The following is an 18496-nucleotide window of genomic DNA, read 5'->3' as shown; positions in this document are numbered from 1 at the left end:
TTTTAACAAATGATCAATAGAAAACTGTATAATTAACAATGTAGCATCTTAACAGATATTCAAAATTAGCGATGTAGGTAATATTTTACATATACTTTGGAATGTTCATACAGACGATCTCACATGAATCGATAAAACACACGAGTCCGAGGACGCGGCCGGGGGCCGAGGAGCCGGCGGCGAGGTCGTCAAACATCAAACAGCCGAGGGTCGAGGGTAAAAGGGGCCGGCTCCGGGGCTCACGGGCGGACCGGCGGATCAGTCTCCTTGACACTTTCAATAACAATTTACTTTTTTTTTTGTTTCCTCGAACAGTGCAAGCGGAATCGACAGGTTCAACAAAAGCATATCAATAAGATAAATAAAGGAAACGGTTGACCACAGAAAATAAACAATGTTTGTACGATATAAAGAAGGCAGTGAAAGAATCCGCTCGCACCGACCGGGAACCTTTAGACACCATCCAATGTTTTACAATTTTTTACAAAACACGAGATTCATAATGAGATTACTACAGGGAATAGGATGTAGGCGAGGCCGTGCTTAGCAAGGTTTGATATTTAATAGATGCAACCGTTAATAGTTAGGAGATGATGCGGCTCGTCACCGGTTCGTAACTAAATAATGCAGTCAATAAATAAACGTTCATAAATATCTAATAAATACCTACAGGGGCTATATTTACAACAAGCCTTCTCGCCCTTCAACTAATATAATACAGCTGTATCCCGGAGGGATAGCAAAGTATAAGTTAAAAAGTAAAGTAAAGCTGTCGGCTTAACACTCGTATTACAATATAATACTGACACCAGAGAAATACTCCATCCGCGGGTGGAATGTGCCTGTCTGCCTCTCCGCTCACAAGCATACAACTCATCACAAGTCTCCGCATACAACTATAAATACAATTAACATCGATTCACAACAAGACAGCGGGCCGAGGAGGGCAGGAGCCGGGAGACCTGCACCCCGACTCACCCGTTACATACATCACCATGTTCACTACATTCCGTATGCTCTCAGTGACAGATGTGGAGTGGCATCACTTCTAACAATACAAGAGCTGGCAAGTAACATTGGATGCTGCGACGGCTGAGGGCCACATACTAAACAATCTCTACAAACAATAACATGCACTGGATCCAGAGGCACGGCAGCTCTGCCTCTCTGACACATAACAATGTACAATAACAAGTTTATCACTTTGGATTCCAATAAGAATGTTCATATATAGTTAAGTTGCTTGCATCAGAGGAGCAGCTCTTCCACATCCTCCAGTACTATGCCAACAACATAACGGCTCTACTTGAAGCTAGTAGCGGTAGGTACACGGTCATGGCTAATCTCACAAGTCCAATACACTGAGTATGACCCAAATAATACACATAACGATTCACAGACACCGAGGTGATGACTGAAATTTTACCAACGTTACACTTCAGAACTCGGATCGAATATGTACAAAGAATTCCATCAAATAAATTATGAGCTTCGTAAATTAATTATCACATAAATTTTTTATATCTCCCGTTCTCTCACATAACTTAACACATAATCTAACTATATGTACACCAGCTAAAGTTTGTCAGGCCACTAGCACTGCAGAGGCTGCGCGCACAGCTGCACGCGGCCTCGGGGCGCCGCCACGGCCACCAGCTGCACATGGCCCCGCTCGGCCGGCGGCGGAGTCTTGCCTCGCCGGTGGAGCCTCACCCAAGCGCCGAAGCACACCAGGATCGCGAGGAACACGGCCACTGTGGCGCCGCCAGCGATGGAAGCCGTCTCCATCATCAGCTGTCGACTCGTCAGCACGTACGAGTCGTCCAGGTCCTTGAACTCGCAGCGCGGGCCCACGAACCCGCTGCGGCACTCGCAGTTGTAGATGGGGCTGTCCGAGATGACGACCGTGAAGCACGCGCCGCCGTTCAGGCAGTAGTACTCCGAGTAGTCGGGCTCGCACTTGAAGGTGGGGAAGGTCACGTTCAGGCGCGGCTGCGGCTGCGGCTGCGGCGGCGGGCGCTGCGGCCTTGCGGGCCGCGCCGGCCGCTTCGAGATCGAGCTGGAGCAGGCGCCCACCAGCGCCCAAGCCGCCGACACCACCGCCAGCCACACTACCAACGACTGCATTGTCTGCACGCGCTGGCTCCGGACGCTCGCCGCTCGCGGTACGTGCACGATTTTGACATTGGACGGTGACTTATACGAAATCCGAGAGGCGATGACATGACCGCTTTCGAATTTCGAACTCGAACCCTTCGCTCGCATCCGTGTCGGCGGTCCGCCCAGACATGTTTCCTGTGTCAACTTTTTTTATGTCGACGATCACTCGCTCATGACGGAGGCGCGGTTTCTACGAGCGCCCGAGATCTCACATCGATCCCTCCGCGGGCATATCGAAAGCGAAACACTAGATCGAACCGAGTCGTACACTGTTTTCGTGTTTCTAAGACGATTATTCACGGAGCACATATACACAATGTCCCGTTCCGAAGGATATACACAAAATGGTGCTGAGCGAAACGGAATAGCACTGTACTCGACGAGTTGTCTATGCGCGACTGACGGAAGGCGTCTACTGTATCCGCCATCTGCCGACGAGAATGAATGCGGTGAACTCGTCGCCTGGAGGTACTGTGTGCGTGTGTTTGTACACGGCCGTGACGGTGTGTGGGTTGACAGTTGATATGTGTGAGTAAACTTTTTTCTTTTGTATGGGACAAAAGAGATAAAAAAAATCCCATTGGTATAGGTTTATATCGAGCTCTATGTAATTCTTCATAGCCCCAAACTTGTATTTTGTTAGGTTACAACAAAAACGGGCTAACATATCTTCACATCTATCATTTAAAATGTTTCATAATATATTTAATTATTGAGTATATCTTTAAAAAAAATTAATTGGGTTTCTTACAAAATTACTTACTTTGTAATATGTTGTCATATTAATTTAATTTAAAGTTAAACTTAAATTTAACTTTTTTCTTATTAACTATATATTTTTCGAAGTGATATATTTTTTTATATAATCCATTCTCAAGCTATTTATTTCTTATAAACCTTTCTCTTTTTATTCTACAACTCAGACTGTTTCAGTAAGTCTCGTCTAATAAGAAAAACCATCGTGAATTTTATTAAAATCAATTTACCTCTTATTAGATCCGAAATGGTAGATTACAGTTGGACTCCGGTAGTTTAAATAATGTCTTATAAGAAAATTATAAAGCAAAAGATAGGTTATCTGAACTTTAAGATTTTTGTGAAAATGTGATAGCATTGTAGATTCGAAAAGGTATTTCATAATATTTCACTTGAATCTGTCAGAAAACATTATACGAATCTTAAGAATGGTAAAAGGTAAGATTTCAAAGTTTTTTAAATGTTTTAAGTGTAATTTATGTGGACTATTAATTATAAACGTTTATTTAAGTTTATATTAGTTATATAGTTTCTCATTATTAGAAGTAAGGTTTAGTAGTTTGTCTCTTTCCGCCAATAGCAACATCGCGCGACCCTTCGAAGACAAGACAGGGTCAAGTGTCAACACTCAACTACAAGTGTCAATGTCAACCGGGTTATATACAAAACACAAGTATTTACGCCATTCAGAGGAGTTTGCAAAAGTTTGAAATGTTTTTATTATAGTGAAAAGTAATTTGACTATTGCATTGAATATAAGTTAAGTGTTCAAAACAATGTCAGAGTCATCTAAGTCAAAGTCTTCTTCAAGTACAAATCCTTCCCCGACACTACAATGCAAGGATCTTCACGAATATTTGAAAAGTCGCTCGCCTCAGTTCCTCGAAACCTTATACAATTATCCCACAATATGCTTAGCGGTATATCGGTAAGTTTAGTACTTGTTGTATATGGGAATATAAATGTACAGACTATAGTCAACAATCGGCTAGTATTTTGCTCCGGTTCAATATCAAATATGATAAATATTTAAATAAGAAGTATGATATATCTTAGAAAGTCTAACACATTTTAACCATTAATTTCAGAGAACTGCCTGAGTTAGCCCGACATTTTGTGATCCGATTGCTGTTTGTAGAACAACCTGTCCCTCAAGCAGTGGTTGCTTCTTGGGTCACACAGACTCATGCCAAGTATGTATGTGCACCTAGTATAAACTAGGTAGTGTCAAACTTAATACTATTTATATTATAATACTAATAACCTAGTCAAAAGTACTTGAGTGTCTTGATGTTACTTGTACAAAGTAACATACTATTTACTTAAATCACATGTTAGAATACTAGGTTCTGATTCCATTTTTCCTTCTTTCTATAAGACCACTAGCAGACCTCCATAAATGATCACTTTATGATCTATTGATCAGATGAATTAAAGAACTGCAAAAATTATCAATTTATATAGGAATGATAAATACATTAGATGGATTCTCAGGCTCAGAGAGGAGGTAGCTCAGAGACATATTATTATTAGTAATATTTTATATTAATGTTAATTCCAGAGAGCAACACAAAGCTTGCGAGGCTCTGTCGGAGCTGTCTGTGTGGCAGGAGGCTCCTATCCCTGGAGGTCTGCCGGGATGGATGCTTTCACAGTCTTTTAAGAAGAATCTGAAAGTTGCTCTTCTTGGAGGGTATTTTCCTTATTTGTTTACCTATATTGTATTATAACACTAGACTGGCTGATTCACTGAACTCACAGGTTATTGTAAATGGTGCATCGACACAATTAAGGAGATCTAAGATTTTCGCGAGTTTTATTCATTTTAATGAAACTAGTATTTTTCGGATAAACTACGCGTGATTTATTTTTGTAAAAAACTACATACTCCCGACGTTTTGGTTACTTTTCAGCAACTGTGATCACGGGCAGACGAGATGTCATAATATAATCATAATAATCGACACAATTAACTTCTATCCTTCTGTGTTCAGCCTGTACTTTGTTTACATATAATGAGGAAGACGAGGTTTTCTTTATTTTAATACTAAATGACCCTCCGGAGAGGATGTTTCAATATGTAGATAAACAGTTATATCTTAAATGTACATGGCCAGTAAGACTACCTGCACTTCCCTGTACAATATTGGCCTGTCTTCATGTTTAGTACCCTGATAGCATTATACAACTTTCTTTTTTAATGTAAGTTCTCTAGTTATTTTTTTGCCTCATTATTTAAATTGTTTTAGAAGTCAACTAAACCTAATATATCTTCCAAAGGACCACATTTTGATGTATAATAATAATCATGTTTATTGGCAGCGGTCGTCCATGGAGCATGTCATCCTCTCTGGAACCGGATGGCAAGGCTCGTGATGTGTCATTCCTGGACGCGTACGCTCTTGAACGCTGGGAATGTGTTCTGCATTACATGGTGGGATCAACACAGACCGAGGGGATCAGTGCTGATGCTGTCAGGATACTGCTACAGGCCGGACTCATGAACAGGTGGACTAAACTATTCTATAACATTTGTTTCATCTATTTAAAACGTAACTTAGGGATATTTCATTTAATTTTTCCATACTAGGGCTGATTTCGAAAGAAATATAACAAAGTTGTAACAAGGTGTTGTATTATTTTGGCATCAATCACCAACAGAAGTTGGTCAACTGAGCTATAACGATCGTGTGCTCTCAACAAAGTACATGGGGAATATTTTAACCAGCTCATTACTGATGGTAATGAAGAAACGAAATGGTGTCCTCAAGGATTTGATTGTAAAGTGACTTGTATATAATATAATAGTAGTTGTACAAGTGTTATGTTGCAGAGATGCAGAAGATGGCACAGCTGTTATAACCAGAGCTGGATTCCAGTTTCTGCTCCTCAGTACAGCTAAACAGGTACTTGGCTCAGAAATAACTATATTCAAACTATTCTATGGCAAGCTCTGTGTGTTGTATGGAGTGTATGGTATATATTTGTTCAAGGTATGGCTGTTTCTCCAACACTACCTGCACACGGCGGAAAAACGCAGTCTCAGCGCCGCGGAGTGCCTCGCCTTCCTGTACCAGCTCAGCTTCAGCACACTCGGCAAGGTACTGACATGAACACCCACTCAGTTTGCACTGTGTCTACTATATTCTTGTAGTGATATCTGCATTAGGTTTTTACTATGACCAGCTGAATTAATTTGTTACTGACACAGAAAATTCCAGAAGAATGAATATGATTTAGATATGTACTATTGTTTCAGGATTACAGCACGGAGGGTATGAGTAACAACATGCTGGTGTTCCTCCAGCACCTGAGGGAGTTTGGGCTCGTCTACCAGAGGAAGGTGTGAACTATGAACCTTCACCTTGCATACTTACAGCACGACTCATATGCTAATAGACTGCTCAACTCTTGCTGCGGTGTCTATGGCGCTCGCACCGTATATATACTGAACCTTTTTTATGAAACCTTCTTATAATGTATGGGTAACGTCAGATATGTGATGCCATGATTTATATCGGTAGTTCCTAGCAGTTCCCTCAGGTTCACGCGAAGTTTTTTTCGCGAACTGTTTTCCACTATAATAATTTTCTAAGCAAATATCTGTTATCCAAGCAGACGCTGTCGCGGGCAAAATCTAGTGCCACACAAACAATTAGTAAGAATACTGTTTGTTGTCAGCGTAAAGCGGGTCGATTCTACCCGACCCGTCTGGCGCTGAACATCACGTGTGTGAAGGACGGCGTGGCTCCCCTGCAGACGGCCGCCAGCTCGGGCTACATCATCGCGGAGACCAACTACCGGGTGTACGCCTACACCACCAGCGCCCTGCAGGTGGCGCTGCTGGGACTCTTCACTGAACTAGTCTACAGGTGTTTCGACGTAGAGATCTGACAAGTATAGCCTGGTCCGCCGCTGTCTATTTCACGTCCGGTGTCTCTCAGGTTCCCTAACGTGGTGGTGGGCGTCCTGACCCGCGAGTCCGTGCGCGCTGCCCTCCGCGGCGGTATCTCCGCCCAGCAGATCATCACCTACCTGGAGCAGCACTCTCACCCCCAGGTACCGACGGACCACTTGCATTTCTGTGGACTGTCACACTCCTCTAGCCGGAGCCGACAGCGGAGATTTCGCGTCGTTGGTTAACGTTCCGGAGTTTCTTCAATACACACACATATATAACGAGCTTTAGCATATTATGAGAAAATGATAAAAGCAACATCCGGGTGAACATAAAACTATAATTAATAATTGTGAAATATAAAAAGTTGTTTTATCCTGTTATGTTCGCGGCGCGTCCAGCGGCGCGCGCGGGCCGTTGCCTTAATCTCGCTTTTTGTTTGTGTCTCCTTGCGTCACGGGAGGTCATCGCAGGTTACGTAATATTCTGTCGTTCAATGTATCGGCCGCTGCCGGGCTCCGTGAACGTGTGTATATTTATTGTTCTATAGAAGTAACTCTTTGAAAACCGAAGATATCAATGATGTCGTCTCCCCGCTCCAGATGCTGAAATCCGACCAGGGCGGCATCAGGTCGTCGTCGTCGCTGCCGCCGACCGTCCTCGACCAGATCCGTCTGTGGGAGTCGGAGAGGAACCGCTTCACGTACACGGAGGGCGTCGTCTACAACCAGTTCCTGTCCCAGGCCGAGTTCAACGTGCTGAGGGACTACGGCCGCTCGTCCGGCGCGCTAGTGTGGGCGGCGGACAGGACGCGCACCATGGTGGTGGCCAGGGCGGCGCACGACGACGTCAAGAGATACTGGAAGAGATACTCCAAGGCCACTTAGGAGGCGGGAGGGGGGGAGAGCTCAATAAACATGGACAGTCTACTATGATATTGTTTTATTTATTAATAAAGTGTTACGGTCGTCTCGAGGGGGCGTCAGGGTGCGGGAGGCCGGACGGGCGAGAGGGCGGCGTGCAGCTTGCTGATGGCGGACTGGATCGTGCGCTCCAGAGACTCGTCCTCGGGACACTTCACCTCCTGGATGTATGAAGAGTATGTATATGAAGAGCTGGAAGTCTCAGAGAGAGCGAGCTGTGTAGTGAGCCTCACCATGGTGGCGAGGTCTAGGTGCGCCTGGCGCTCGTTGAGCGTGACCGTGAGTCGCTCTCCGCGGAACATCTTGGCCACGGCCGCCTCGCCGAACATCTCCGACAACATCTCGATCACACACTCCTGGGAACAACACACACCAGCACACCCGCCGCGTGACGTCATGGAACAGCGCACAAGGTTGTTGTCAGGAAAAAATGTATCATAGCATTGGAAACGACCAACGGAAGATGAGAGGGATTCCTTCTCTCGAATATAACAGTCGCAGGTGAAATAAAAGAGGGAGAGAAGGGGATCGCTTTAAACATATCTGATTCATAATTTGTATTTTGCAATCTGTCAGAAAAATCTTGTTAGGAGTTATATTTTATTTAAAAAATATTTTATTAACAAGCGAGCAGCAGTTAATATTAAGTGAGTTAACGCCGGTCGGCAAGCGGGTAAATAAGAATACTAGCTGGCTTGTGAGCGCTCAGTGAACGGACCTTGAAATGCATCTTGTCCAGTTTGTGTGCGAGGGGCGCGTTGGGCGCGGGCCCGGGGGCGGATGCCGGGGCCGCCAGCAGCGCCGCCACCACCGCGTCCGCGAACATGTCAGACACCGGCGCCGCCTGCCACTGGGCGGGGAGGGGGCGGTATATAAGTATATGATATGTATGTAGGTGTGTCGTCCTTGAAGCACACTTGTATTTTATTAATGACGTGCTTATTCGCGAATGTCTCGTGGCTGTTAGCTGTGATTCTTGTGATCCGGATCGCTCTTAGATCGATCACTGGTGGTTGGTCAACAACAAGGTGTCTAAATTTGGATTTCCAAGAATGCATATTTTTAGTCATTTTTAATTGTTCATATTTTTCTAGCTCTTTCTGTTGTAAAGAGAAACATTTATTCTACAACATCAGTTCCCTAAAGAACAACTCATTATTTTGCTCTACATTTCCTGGAATGGCTTCCGTATCACGAGTCAGCACCGACAAACTCCACGCGGGTAGGTTCCAATATTTATTCATAAAGCTCCCACGATAGTCTTCACGTGTGTTAATGAACGGGTAACTCGGAACTGTCCGTGTGTAGTGTGTCGCTGTGAGCAGTGTTAAGGGTCCGTGCGTAGTACCTCCAGCGTGACGAGCGGCAGGTCCAGCGTGAGGTCGATGCAGCCGTAGAGCCTCCAGCGAGTGTCGCTCAGGAACACCACGGGCCCCGCCAGGCGCATCACGGCGTGACGGACCAGACCCACCGGAGCCCCGCACCACACCGACACGCGCTGAGACACCGACGACTGGGACAGGTCCGTGTACTCTGGACGGGGAAAAACGCACGCACATACACAGTGGACAATACGGCTTGTTACTGTAGCGACTTAATACGATGGGATAGAGAAAACATCACATCTGTTGGGAGGTTTTTGATCTGTAGTGTCTTGGAAACCAATCAACTTATTATTAGAGACACTATGATCGCTTCTAAAGTTACTTGAAATATTAAAAATTAATACAAATCGAGTCCCCCAACAGCGTTCTGCCTGTTGTCGGCTCTAGACGTCGCTAGTGACTCACTGTTCAAGTCGGAGGGCGCCAGGATGTGATAGTTAAAGTTCCTCTTGACCAGAACACCCTGGAGCTGTGCGCCCGGCACCGGCGCCTCCATGGCCAGGGACCCCATTACCTTCACGACGGAAATATACGAGTTAAATAAATTCAGGGGAATGTATTTATAGAGGCTCATTAAAAATTATCACGGAACCTAAAACTTTTAAAAGCGTTAGAATTGATATGTTTGTAAAATAACGAAAGGTTTGAAGGTAGCGGGCTTTGTGTTGGGACTCTCTTCCGTGATCAGAGCTTGAGGGAGTTTAAGATATTTATATTACAATACATATGGAGCAGTGATCAGAGACGGTCGCTTGAGACCTGACATCTTCTCAATATTGTTCGCACTCACCTTAGCGGTCTTGTCGCCTCTGAAGGTGAGGGCCAGCTGTTGCGTGTTCCTGGGCGTGTGTATGGCGAGGCGGCCGCGGTGTTCGCGCTGCAGGGCCGCCTTCAGACGAGACATCTCGTTCTGTTCCCCGTGAACTAACACCTGGGATACAGAGACGATATCACAGGTGGCCAGGGAGCATTGGGCCAGGTTCTACGGAGGTGTCGTCCCCTCTGACTATTGTTATTCAATCCACTCCTCGATCAGAGTCGCAGAGTCTGCTCGACCTTCCCGCCACTTCTTCAAGTGGCAGCTAGTCAGACACCAACAAAATAATTCTTTGCAATTTAACAATGTTCATAGAGACGGTTTAAATCACAAGTATTCGCGATGTCCTCTCAGACCGAGCTGCGAGTGTGTTGAGAGGGCTGCCATGTGATAAGAGAAACGTTAGCCTGTAATAGTTACCACATGAGGAGGCTTCAGAATGTTGATAAACTCTGAGGTCTGTTGGTAGTCCGTGTGCGCGGAGAACGATATGTAATCCACGGACATCTTCAGCGGAAGTTTCTGTCCTGACATAGTCGTGATCTCTTCCGGCTCAGACAGTATAGTTTTGGCCAGGGTGCCTTCCACGCAGTAACCTGGAAAGGACTTTTAGTATTAAACATCACGACCTGGAAAAATTTAAGAGATCCACACTCCTTTTACTAAAAGTATTAAATTAATAAAAACAACATAAAAAAAAAATATTCTTAGCTAATGATGGAACTTCCACCAGATCAATTGTAGGTCTGTAGGCAGGCGAGACTTGTCGTCAGTATCGGTAGCATTAAGAGGTGTCGATACATAATATATCATCACCTGCTATGATGACGCCGTTCTTGGGATCCGTGCACCACGACTCAAACAGTTCCCGGGAGAGGCCCGACTGCATCATACCCGGGGAAGCCATAATCACACACGGACCTATGTCCTCGAAGTGATCGATGCCCTGGAAATATTATGATTCTATTTCAGATAATTCTGAAATTTACCAAAATACTGTGGCACTCGATAACAAAAAGGTGTCTTACTTAATATTACATTGTGGCACTCGCGAAAATTTTGTGGCTCTTGCTAAAATATTGTGGTACTTTATAGAATATTGTTGTATTGATATTTTTTTTTCAAACAGAGCCACATGCTGACAAAGCTAAACATTAACAAAAGGTGGCACAAAAACATGACCTTGACGAGTTATTAGAACATTATTGTATAGATCGATTTTAAGGTGAAATGTGGTTAGGTTAGGTATTTAGTGTTGTAACATCCGGCCAAAAGCGACAACAAGTGGTATTCATTGTTTTAATAAAGTCTAACTTCGATGTGGACAAAATATTAAACGTGTGGTAAATATTTAAATCCTATGTATTTCATTCTATTCCGGTAAGACTCGTTTAAAATTTGATCAATACTCAATCATTTTTAATATTGGTTCAACGCCTCATTAACATTCCCGAGTTCAACGCCTCATTAACATTATATCATACGAATCAGTTTCAATACTATCACCGAGGAGATAACGAGTCTTGTATCTGTTGAACATTGTCAAGGTCGTCTTAATATTCGACAGCTGCTGATAGTGTTTGTCATACACGTCTGGAGGAGCAAGGTTGGTATCGATATTTCGTACCTTATTTATTGATATCGATATTCAATGTACAGACATATTATTTATAAATTTTAATATATTTATTGCACCAAAGTTACAATACAGTGTTAAAAAATTATAAAAAAGTTTTTTTTGACCGACTATTTGTAATGAAGTGAAGATAAGTCCGATGTATTGATTATCATTCTCGATTTGAAACTTCATTCGACTCTTATGTATTAAATTTTTCTATCATAAAATATTAATATCCTTAATTAATCCGACTATTTCATTACATCGGCGGAATTTTTAATCTTATCGTTAAATATCAGCGACGGCGGGGTCACGGTACAACCCTCGACACGACCGATCCACTTCGAAGTTCGAACTTGACAAGCCGTTTGAAGTAACAGGAGTCGTTACAATATTATAGTAAATAATGTTAGACTAATCGTTATCACCGGTGCCTGGTGGGATCTCAAATGAAGAGTACTGTATTTGGAATCACAGCGACACCTCATGTTATCAATTTTTTTATCGAACGTTAATTGTTGTTATCATATTTATAATAATTACTGCGTGTCGAGTCTGCGGACTGGTCGTGATTTAAATTAATTTAGTTCTAGCCGGGTGTGTAAAGAATTTTAAATATGTGGCATTGAACGTAGCGATCATAGCTGCAGTTTATTATTTATGATTGTATGCAAATTAAAAAAATTAATTTAGAAAGAAGAGAGTGTTCTCTTAAATTCATAGTAAATTTGGTCAGTGTAACATAAAGCTGCTATATTTATGAATTCAAAGAAATTTTCAAAGGGTCAAGTCAAGCATCCAGATTAATTTTTTTTCTAGACGCCATGCTACCGAGCAGTATGAAGAGCTACATCATCAGATGGCTCGAGGATCACAGAGCGCTGGTGGTGTGCGCGTTCTGCCTCCCCGCCAGTTTCCTGTTCACGTTACTGTTGAGACTGAGAGCCTTCGCCCGCAGGCTGACCAGCGACCCTCAGAGACATGACAGCGCCGTCCGGCGTATACAGTCTCAGGTGTGACATTAAAAAACCTGAGTCATCATTTTCGTTGTTATTGTTAACTTGTATTTCCGAATGGGTCTCGAGCTTCTTTATAATTCCAGGTCTTAGAATGGAACAAACTCCCGTCGAAAAACAAACGGCTGCTGTGTACGTCCCGGCCGAACTGGCTGTCCCTCTCGATAACCTTCTTCCAGAAACACCTGCACCATCAAGTCCCCATCCCTCTGTATGATATCCTGGAACTAGACGAGGAGGCCGGGACTGTGAGGGTGGAGCCCATGGTCACCATCGGAGACATTACCCGATATCTCATACCCAAAGGATATTCATTGGCCGTCACTATTGAACTGGACGACGCGACCTTGGGTGGTGAGCTCATGCACATACATACTGTGTATTTTTATAACAGACAAAAATGTGTTTACAATTTATATCGTACGCGTTGTGAGAGAGCGGCCGACAAAGCCTAACACAAAATATCGAACGAATATTATTTCTAAAGAAAAATTATTACTTTTTATAACATGGAAACTCTATATTTTTCACATTCTTAGGCCATTGCCTGATGCCTCCCATGATTACGTTTAACTTAGACTGCCTATAAGCGAGGGCAAACCATTTAAATCACATATAAGAAAGTTACTATTTGTCAGGTCTTGCCCTCGGGACTGGGATGTCCACACACTCCCATAAGGCCGGCCTCTATCACGAGACTATAACCAGCTACGAGGTGGTGTTAGGAGACGGCTCGCTCGTCACCGCCACGGCCACCAACGAGTATTCTGACCTCTACAAAGCCCTGCCCTGGTCGCACGGAAGTCTTGGCTTCCTTGTGGCGCTGACGCTGAAGATCGTCAAAGTGAAGCCCTACATCAGAATCAAGTACACGCCCGTACGAGGACAGAAAAATTACTGCGACTTGATAAGAAAGTTATCCGGAACCCATGAAGCCGAACCCACAAGGCACCCGGATTATATAGAGGGGACGATATTCAGCAAGGACGAAGCGGTCGTCATGACGGGGGAGTACGCCGACTATGACGGGAGACTCGCAGTCAATCACTGCTCCAGTTGGTATAAGCCGTGGTTTTACAAACATGTCGAGTCTTTCCTCGAAGAAGGCGAAAAAGAAGAATTGATCCCTTTGAGAGACTACCTGCTGCGCCACAACAGACCTATCTTCTGGGTCGTGGAAGATATGATTCCGTTCGGCAACAATGCGCTATTCAGGCTCTTCTTCGGGTGGCTCTTACCGCCGAAACCGGCCTTCCTCAAATTCACGACGACACCAGGCGTTAGAGCTTATACGTTTACGAGACAGGTGTTCCAAGACATCGTCCTACCCATTCAAGAGCTGGAAAAGCAAATCGAGCTCGCCAGCCAGCTGTTCGAGAAATTTCCTCTGCTGGTGTACCCTTGCAGAATAATAGACCACGGGCCGCTGTCGGGGCAACTGCGGAGACCGCACGCTAAATATCTAGTTCCCGGGACTAACTACGCCATGTACAACGACCTGGGAGTGTACGGCGTTCCCGGGAAAGTGAAGCACAAGAAACCTTACAACGCCGTGGCCGCCATGAGAGAGATGGAGCGGTTCACGCGCGACGTCGGAGGATACTCCTTCCTGTATGCAGACATATTCATGGACAGAGAAGAGTTCGGCCAGATGTTCGATCTGAGCCTGTACGACGCGGTGCGGACCAAATACATGGCCCAGGGAGCCTTCCCGCACCTCTACGATAAAGTCAAGCCCGAAATCGACGTGTTCTCTATCGGCGAACGAAATGTTATACGCGGTCAATAAATATATTAGCAGGACAGCGTGTTTGTAATTCGCGGAGCCTCCGCACCCACCTTCAGATTAGATATGTGCCTGAAGACGAAGGGGTTGTTGACGGCGATCTGTCTCCGGATGCGGTCGTTCATGGCGTTGACGTAGGTCTGGTACACCGCCATGCACTTCTTGGCGAGAGAAGACGCGTAGTATATGGGGATGTCCTGCAGCTCCGGGTGCAGCGACCAGTACTCGTCTGGGGGACACGGGCATGCAACGGTTTGTAACGTTCGTTATCGAAGAAAGATTATACTGATTGCGAGAAAATGTTCTGACACACTCCACGCTAAGAGTTACATTCACCTTTGAGCGATATTCATTGGAATTACTCCACCCGGTAGCTACAAGAGAGAAAATACATTGCAGTTCGCTGTAAAATATTCAAGGCCATTCGATTTCAGCGTCAGGAGATGTTACTTTATATATGAGTGGCCTTTATGACAATCTTTTGATAATTCTTCGGTAAGGCCTAACACTCACCCTAAGTTTGAGTTATAGTTACGAAATATATTTTAAACTAACGTTACTTGGGGATTTCAAAGCTACTGAACCGATACCAAACATGTTCACAAAAGTAACTTACGTTGTTGTAATAGGACAGATATTTATACTCCAAGTCATAAAACGATATAGTTTGTAGCCTCGTGAGGAGTGAGTCGTGAGGAGTTGTATATATTACCCAGTATTAGCAGCAGCTCCTGCGCCCTGCCCAGCGCGAACACGGGTATGAGGCACCTCCCCCCGCGGCCCACCACGTCGCTCACCAGCGTGGTGAAGCGACTCTCTCGCTCCTCTCTCTTCTCGTGGATGTGAGTGCCGTACGTGGACTCCTGGTGGCGATGAGGGACCAGGCACGGTGTTCCAACGCAAACAAACAAAATTACATCAAATCAAATACTGAGATTCAACAATGACAACCCGTGTCCTCACATTATAGGGAAAATGTGTAGGCTTAAGCCTTACTACATAAGAAATTGAGAGTTTAATTTTTCCTTATTTAATCTCCAATACAGTAAGTATATAATCTTGGAAATGTACCACAAATGCAGGGTGTTCCACGAGGAGCGATTCAGAAACACTTTCTTTTCACCACATTGGTTTCTAGAAATGTGCGATCGTTCTATATCCGCGGCTATGTGTGATGATGCAGGGAACTCACCGTTATCAGCACGTCCGGGTGTACGGTGGGGATCTCCGCGGCCATCAGATGTCTGTCCTCCTGCCGCGAGAAGTCGCCCGTGTACAGCACCTTCACGTAGAAAATGTTACTGCTTCAGTTGTAAACACCACAGTTAACTTATATGAGACGGGCGGCCGGCGGTGCCGGGTCACTCTTCATTTAACTATATCATGATCGCTTATAACTCTCATCAAAGCTAACCGAGCCGCGGTCACTGCACCAATCAGCTTTTTTAAGGTACAGCATTCGCAATGTGACTTGTCATATAAATGGTTTCTTGTCTCAGAAATAGTTGTCTTCTCGCAAAAATAAATAATGATTAATGTGAAACAGCCACGTATCAAGAAGTAGTAGTAGTAGAAGGTAGTCGGACACTGACCTTGACTCCGGCGATCTCTATCATGAACATGGCCGCCCCCAGCACGTGGCCCGCGTTGTACGCCCAGAACCTCACGCCCCTCACGTCCTTCTCCTCGTGGAAGTTGATGGTCTCTATACGATCCATGGACCCCTCCAGGTCGGATTCCGTGTACAACATCTGCTCCGTAGATATGTTGCTGGGGAGACATCGTAACAATGAAAATAAAAAAGTTCTCTTAAAAGCAGCTCCTACATGCAAATATGTCAAACGAATGCCTCACCTAACTTTAATATAATCCGAGACGAGCCAGCGGTAGATCGCCTTAGTGGCGTGCGTCATGAACACGCGGCCCTTGAACGAGGTCTTGGTGAGGAACCAGGGCAGCGCCCCGCTGTGGTCCAGGTGGAAACTGAACACGGAATATATGTTAGAAGACTGTACGCATATACGAGTATATGAAACATTGTATGTATGTATGGGAAGCTTAGTAAATTGATATTTTTACATAATTAACTATTGCATTACATAAATAAAGAAAGACTTGCAGTACCCGCGACTTGCCCGCAGGTAATAAAAAATCTTCGAAAAGTTGATCAAGTTACTCCTTATTATATCAGCTACATGACTGAAAGTCATATCAAAATCAGTCCAGTCATTTCAAAGACTAAAAGTGAAATGCTGATTGAAATATTACAAACAGACACTCCGGTTATATATATCCTTATAAACACTTAAACCTTACTGTGATATCAACAAGAGATCCACTTCATCAGCTTCTATGAGATCCACAAATGGTAAAGCATCCATCCCCGACAGGCCGGGGTGGATTCCACAATCCAACTAGAATGAGATATATAACAATATACAAATGTTTATGGAAGCTCAATACTACAGTTTAGACATTAATTTGTTACTTAACACATTCATGTTTTATAAATAGTCGGAAGAAAATTTCTATTTTATCAAAAATGTTGTTTGAGAAGTCAGCTCGGTGTTAGGAATTAGGATTGTGTAAAATAACTTAACAATGGTAATCAGTCTTAGCCCATCACTGCACTAGGTTGTTGTTATTATGGTTAAGTCCACCGGGCCGCAGCAGTCTGAGAGCAGTTGAATTTATTTTCCAAATAATAATTGTGTCTATGATATTTGTGCCAATCTTAATGAATGTACATAATTTATTATACTGATATTTGTAACTACTATAACATTCATGGAGTGTATTTTAAGTACAAGAAAACATATCCATATTCAAAGGATTCACCATGCGGGTGCGGGGTCCGTTGTGTCGCAGGGAGAGGAGCTTCAACAGTGCCTTGGACTTGTGTTGACCCACATGTAGTTTTAAAGAGCTAAATGCTTACCTCCAACAACTAAGCTCCTCTTTCTACCTAACCAAATTTGAAACAAACCTACTAGGACTGCTTTCAAAGTACGTTTAATAATGAATTGATATTAGTTCTGGACAGGCCCAAGTCTTCTAATAGGTTGTAGAGAGATTTAGCTGATAATACTTGTTCTGGTCATACCATCATCTTTGGAGATGTTAGTTTCCCAAGGAACCATAAGCTCTATTAACCACAATGCTCTTTAAAATTTGCGAATACAGAAATATGTCTAGTCTAGATGCCAACACACTAACTTACATATAATTTAAAACCGAATAGTATTTAAAATTATTAAGTCTATAAATGTATAAAGCAAATTGTCGGATTTAGATTATAATAAATCTTCTTCAGTACCATTATTTTCTTTCCTTTAAATTCTAACATGATGCAGGATCTGCCCACTTCTTGACCAGCTCCCCTGAAAAATAATTGTTTTGCCTGTTTTTATCCTTACGAACTTTTTTCAACTTAAGTGCAGCATGAAATTACTTTTTAATAACATTCAATTCAAGTTTTATATGATTTTTTTTGCCAGAAGACTTATATACACTGATTGTTAGAAAAATTAAGAGTACAAAATGTAAGACTCATTGTACTTTTCATCAAATAATCGCATGTTGTTAACAAATACATCAGCAAATTAAAAAAAAGAGGATCATTGGGTAGAACTTAGTACGAAAATGAAACATGGAATCATATAGAAACATTTATTAAAAGCAATATTTACAATGGTCTTATAGTGAGTTGATCACTTTCTTCCATTGGCACGGGATCGGTGCCTCTTCTGGGGTTAGTAGTCATTTTGTTTTTAACGAGAATTATCCTTAACACATAAGTAACATACTAAAAAATTACAAAAAAAAAAATACAATCGTTTGACACTATACACAAACAGTATACACCGGTGGGCAACGAGGTTATAGTAATGTTGCCATTTTACCTAATATATTTCAAGCTTGTAGGCACACATTCTTTCTTATGGGTGTACGAACAAAAAATAAAAATAACTTTCACAATATACTTATAAATTTGTATTTGTAAATGTTTGTAGACCTGAATCAATGCTTCCATTACCATCTTTTTCTTGATATTAAAAGATTGGTATTATAAATGTTAATTTTCAAAACTGAAAATATTATTAATATATGCGTTGTTCTCTGCAATAAGGAATATTA

The 18496-nt window shown here is 43.2% G+C and overlaps 4 protein-coding genes across 4 annotated transcripts; 2 read left to right on the top strand and 2 right to left on the bottom strand.

Moving 5' to 3' along the window:
• Positions 1-228: 228 nt before the first annotated feature.
• Positions 229-2630, bottom strand: LOC116771925 (pro-epidermal growth factor-like). Its single transcript, XM_032663933.2, has one exon. The coding sequence runs from the start codon at positions 2263-2265 to the stop codon at positions 1594-1596; it is 672 nt and encodes a 223-aa protein (XP_032519824.1). The 5' UTR covers positions 2266-2630; the 3' UTR covers positions 229-1593.
• An 848-nt stretch (positions 2631-3478) lies between these two features.
• Positions 3479-7746, top strand: LOC116771924 (general transcription factor IIH subunit 4). Its single transcript, XM_032663929.2, has 10 exons — positions 3479-3844; positions 4005-4109; positions 4478-4609; positions 5239-5424; positions 5750-5822; positions 5910-6017; positions 6176-6259; positions 6598-6788; positions 6861-6975; positions 7417-7746. The coding sequence occupies exons 1-10, from the start codon at positions 3693-3695 to the stop codon at positions 7699-7701; spliced, it is 1431 nt and encodes a 476-aa protein (XP_032519820.1). The 5' UTR covers positions 3479-3692; the 3' UTR covers positions 7702-7746.
• On the bottom strand, positions 7742-18313 carry LOC116771926 (cleavage and polyadenylation specificity factor 73). The gene is made up of 16 exons (XM_061528141.1): positions 18049-18313; positions 17676-17739; positions 16676-16773; positions 16214-16342; positions 15952-16129; positions 15552-15641; positions 15072-15222; positions 14413-14588; positions 10756-10885; positions 10360-10535; positions 9913-10053; positions 9528-9636; positions 9086-9270; positions 8456-8587; positions 7971-8093; positions 7742-7898 (listed from the first exon to the last, which is right to left on the bottom strand). The coding sequence occupies exons 1-16, from the start codon at positions 18120-18122 to the stop codon at positions 7797-7799; spliced, it is 2058 nt and encodes a 685-aa protein (XP_061384125.1). The 5' UTR covers positions 18123-18313; the 3' UTR covers positions 7742-7796.
• Positions 12010-14378, top strand: LOC133318692 (delta(24)-sterol reductase-like). Its single transcript, XM_032663925.2, has 4 exons — positions 12010-12288; positions 12377-12570; positions 12660-12927; positions 13212-14378. The coding sequence occupies exons 2-4, from the start codon at positions 12382-12384 to the stop codon at positions 14360-14362; spliced, it is 1608 nt and encodes a 535-aa protein (XP_032519816.2). The 5' UTR covers positions 12010-12288; positions 12377-12381; the 3' UTR covers positions 14363-14378.
• Positions 18314-18496: the final 183 nt, after the last annotated feature.

Source organism: Danaus plexippus, assembly GCF_018135715.1.
Source record: "Danaus plexippus chromosome 16 unlocalized genomic scaffold, MEX_DaPlex mxdp_23, whole genome shotgun sequence".
Taxonomy (NCBI): Eukaryota; Metazoa; Arthropoda; class Insecta; order Lepidoptera; family Nymphalidae; genus Danaus; species Danaus plexippus.
The sequence above is the reverse complement of the archived record's forward strand: the minus strand, read 5'-3'. Positions and strand labels throughout refer to the sequence as shown.

What these genes read in the sequence shown, in the direction of transcription:
- LOC116771925 (XM_032663933.2), bottom strand. Translation starts at nt 2,265, where the DNA reads ATGCGAGCGAAGGGTTCGAGTTCGAAATTCGAAAGCGGTCATGTCATC.
- LOC116771924 (XM_032663929.2), top strand. Translation starts at nt 3,693, where the DNA reads ATGTCAGAGTCATCTAAGTCAAAGTCTTCTTCAAGTACAAATCCTTCC. An exon ending in GTCACACAGACTCATGCCAA is followed by an intron (nt 4,110 to 4,477) that starts GTATGTATGTGC and finishes TGTTAATTCCAG; the next exon opens with AGAGCAACACAAAGCTTGCG. An exon ending in GCTTCAGCACACTCGGCAAG is followed by an intron (nt 6,018 to 6,175) that starts GTACTGACATGA and finishes CTATTGTTTCAG; the next exon opens with GATTACAGCACGGAGGGTAT.
- LOC133318692 (XM_032663925.2), top strand. Translation starts at nt 12,382, where the DNA reads ATGCTACCGAGCAGTATGAAGAGCTACATCATCAGATGGCTCGAGGAT. An exon ending in TCCGGCGTATACAGTCTCAG is followed by an intron (nt 12,571 to 12,659) that starts GTGTGACATTAA and finishes TTATAATTCCAG; the next exon opens with GTCTTAGAATGGAACAAACT. An exon ending in GGACGACGCGACCTTGGGTG is followed by an intron (nt 12,928 to 13,211) that starts GTGAGCTCATGC and finishes ACTATTTGTCAG; the next exon opens with GTCTTGCCCTCGGGACTGGG.
- LOC116771926 (XM_061528141.1), bottom strand. Translation starts at nt 18,122, where the DNA reads ATGACTACTAACCCCAGAAGAGGCACCGATCCCGTGCCAATGGAAGAA. An exon ending in GAACGGCGTCATCATAGCAG is followed by an intron (nt 10,536 to 10,755) that starts GTGATGATATAT and finishes AGTCCTTTCCAG; the next exon opens with GTTACTGCGTGGAAGGCACC. An exon ending in GGCGCCCTCCGACTTGAACA is followed by an intron (nt 9,271 to 9,527) that starts GTGAGTCACTAG and finishes TTCCCCGTCCAG; the next exon opens with AGTACACGGACCTGTCCCAG.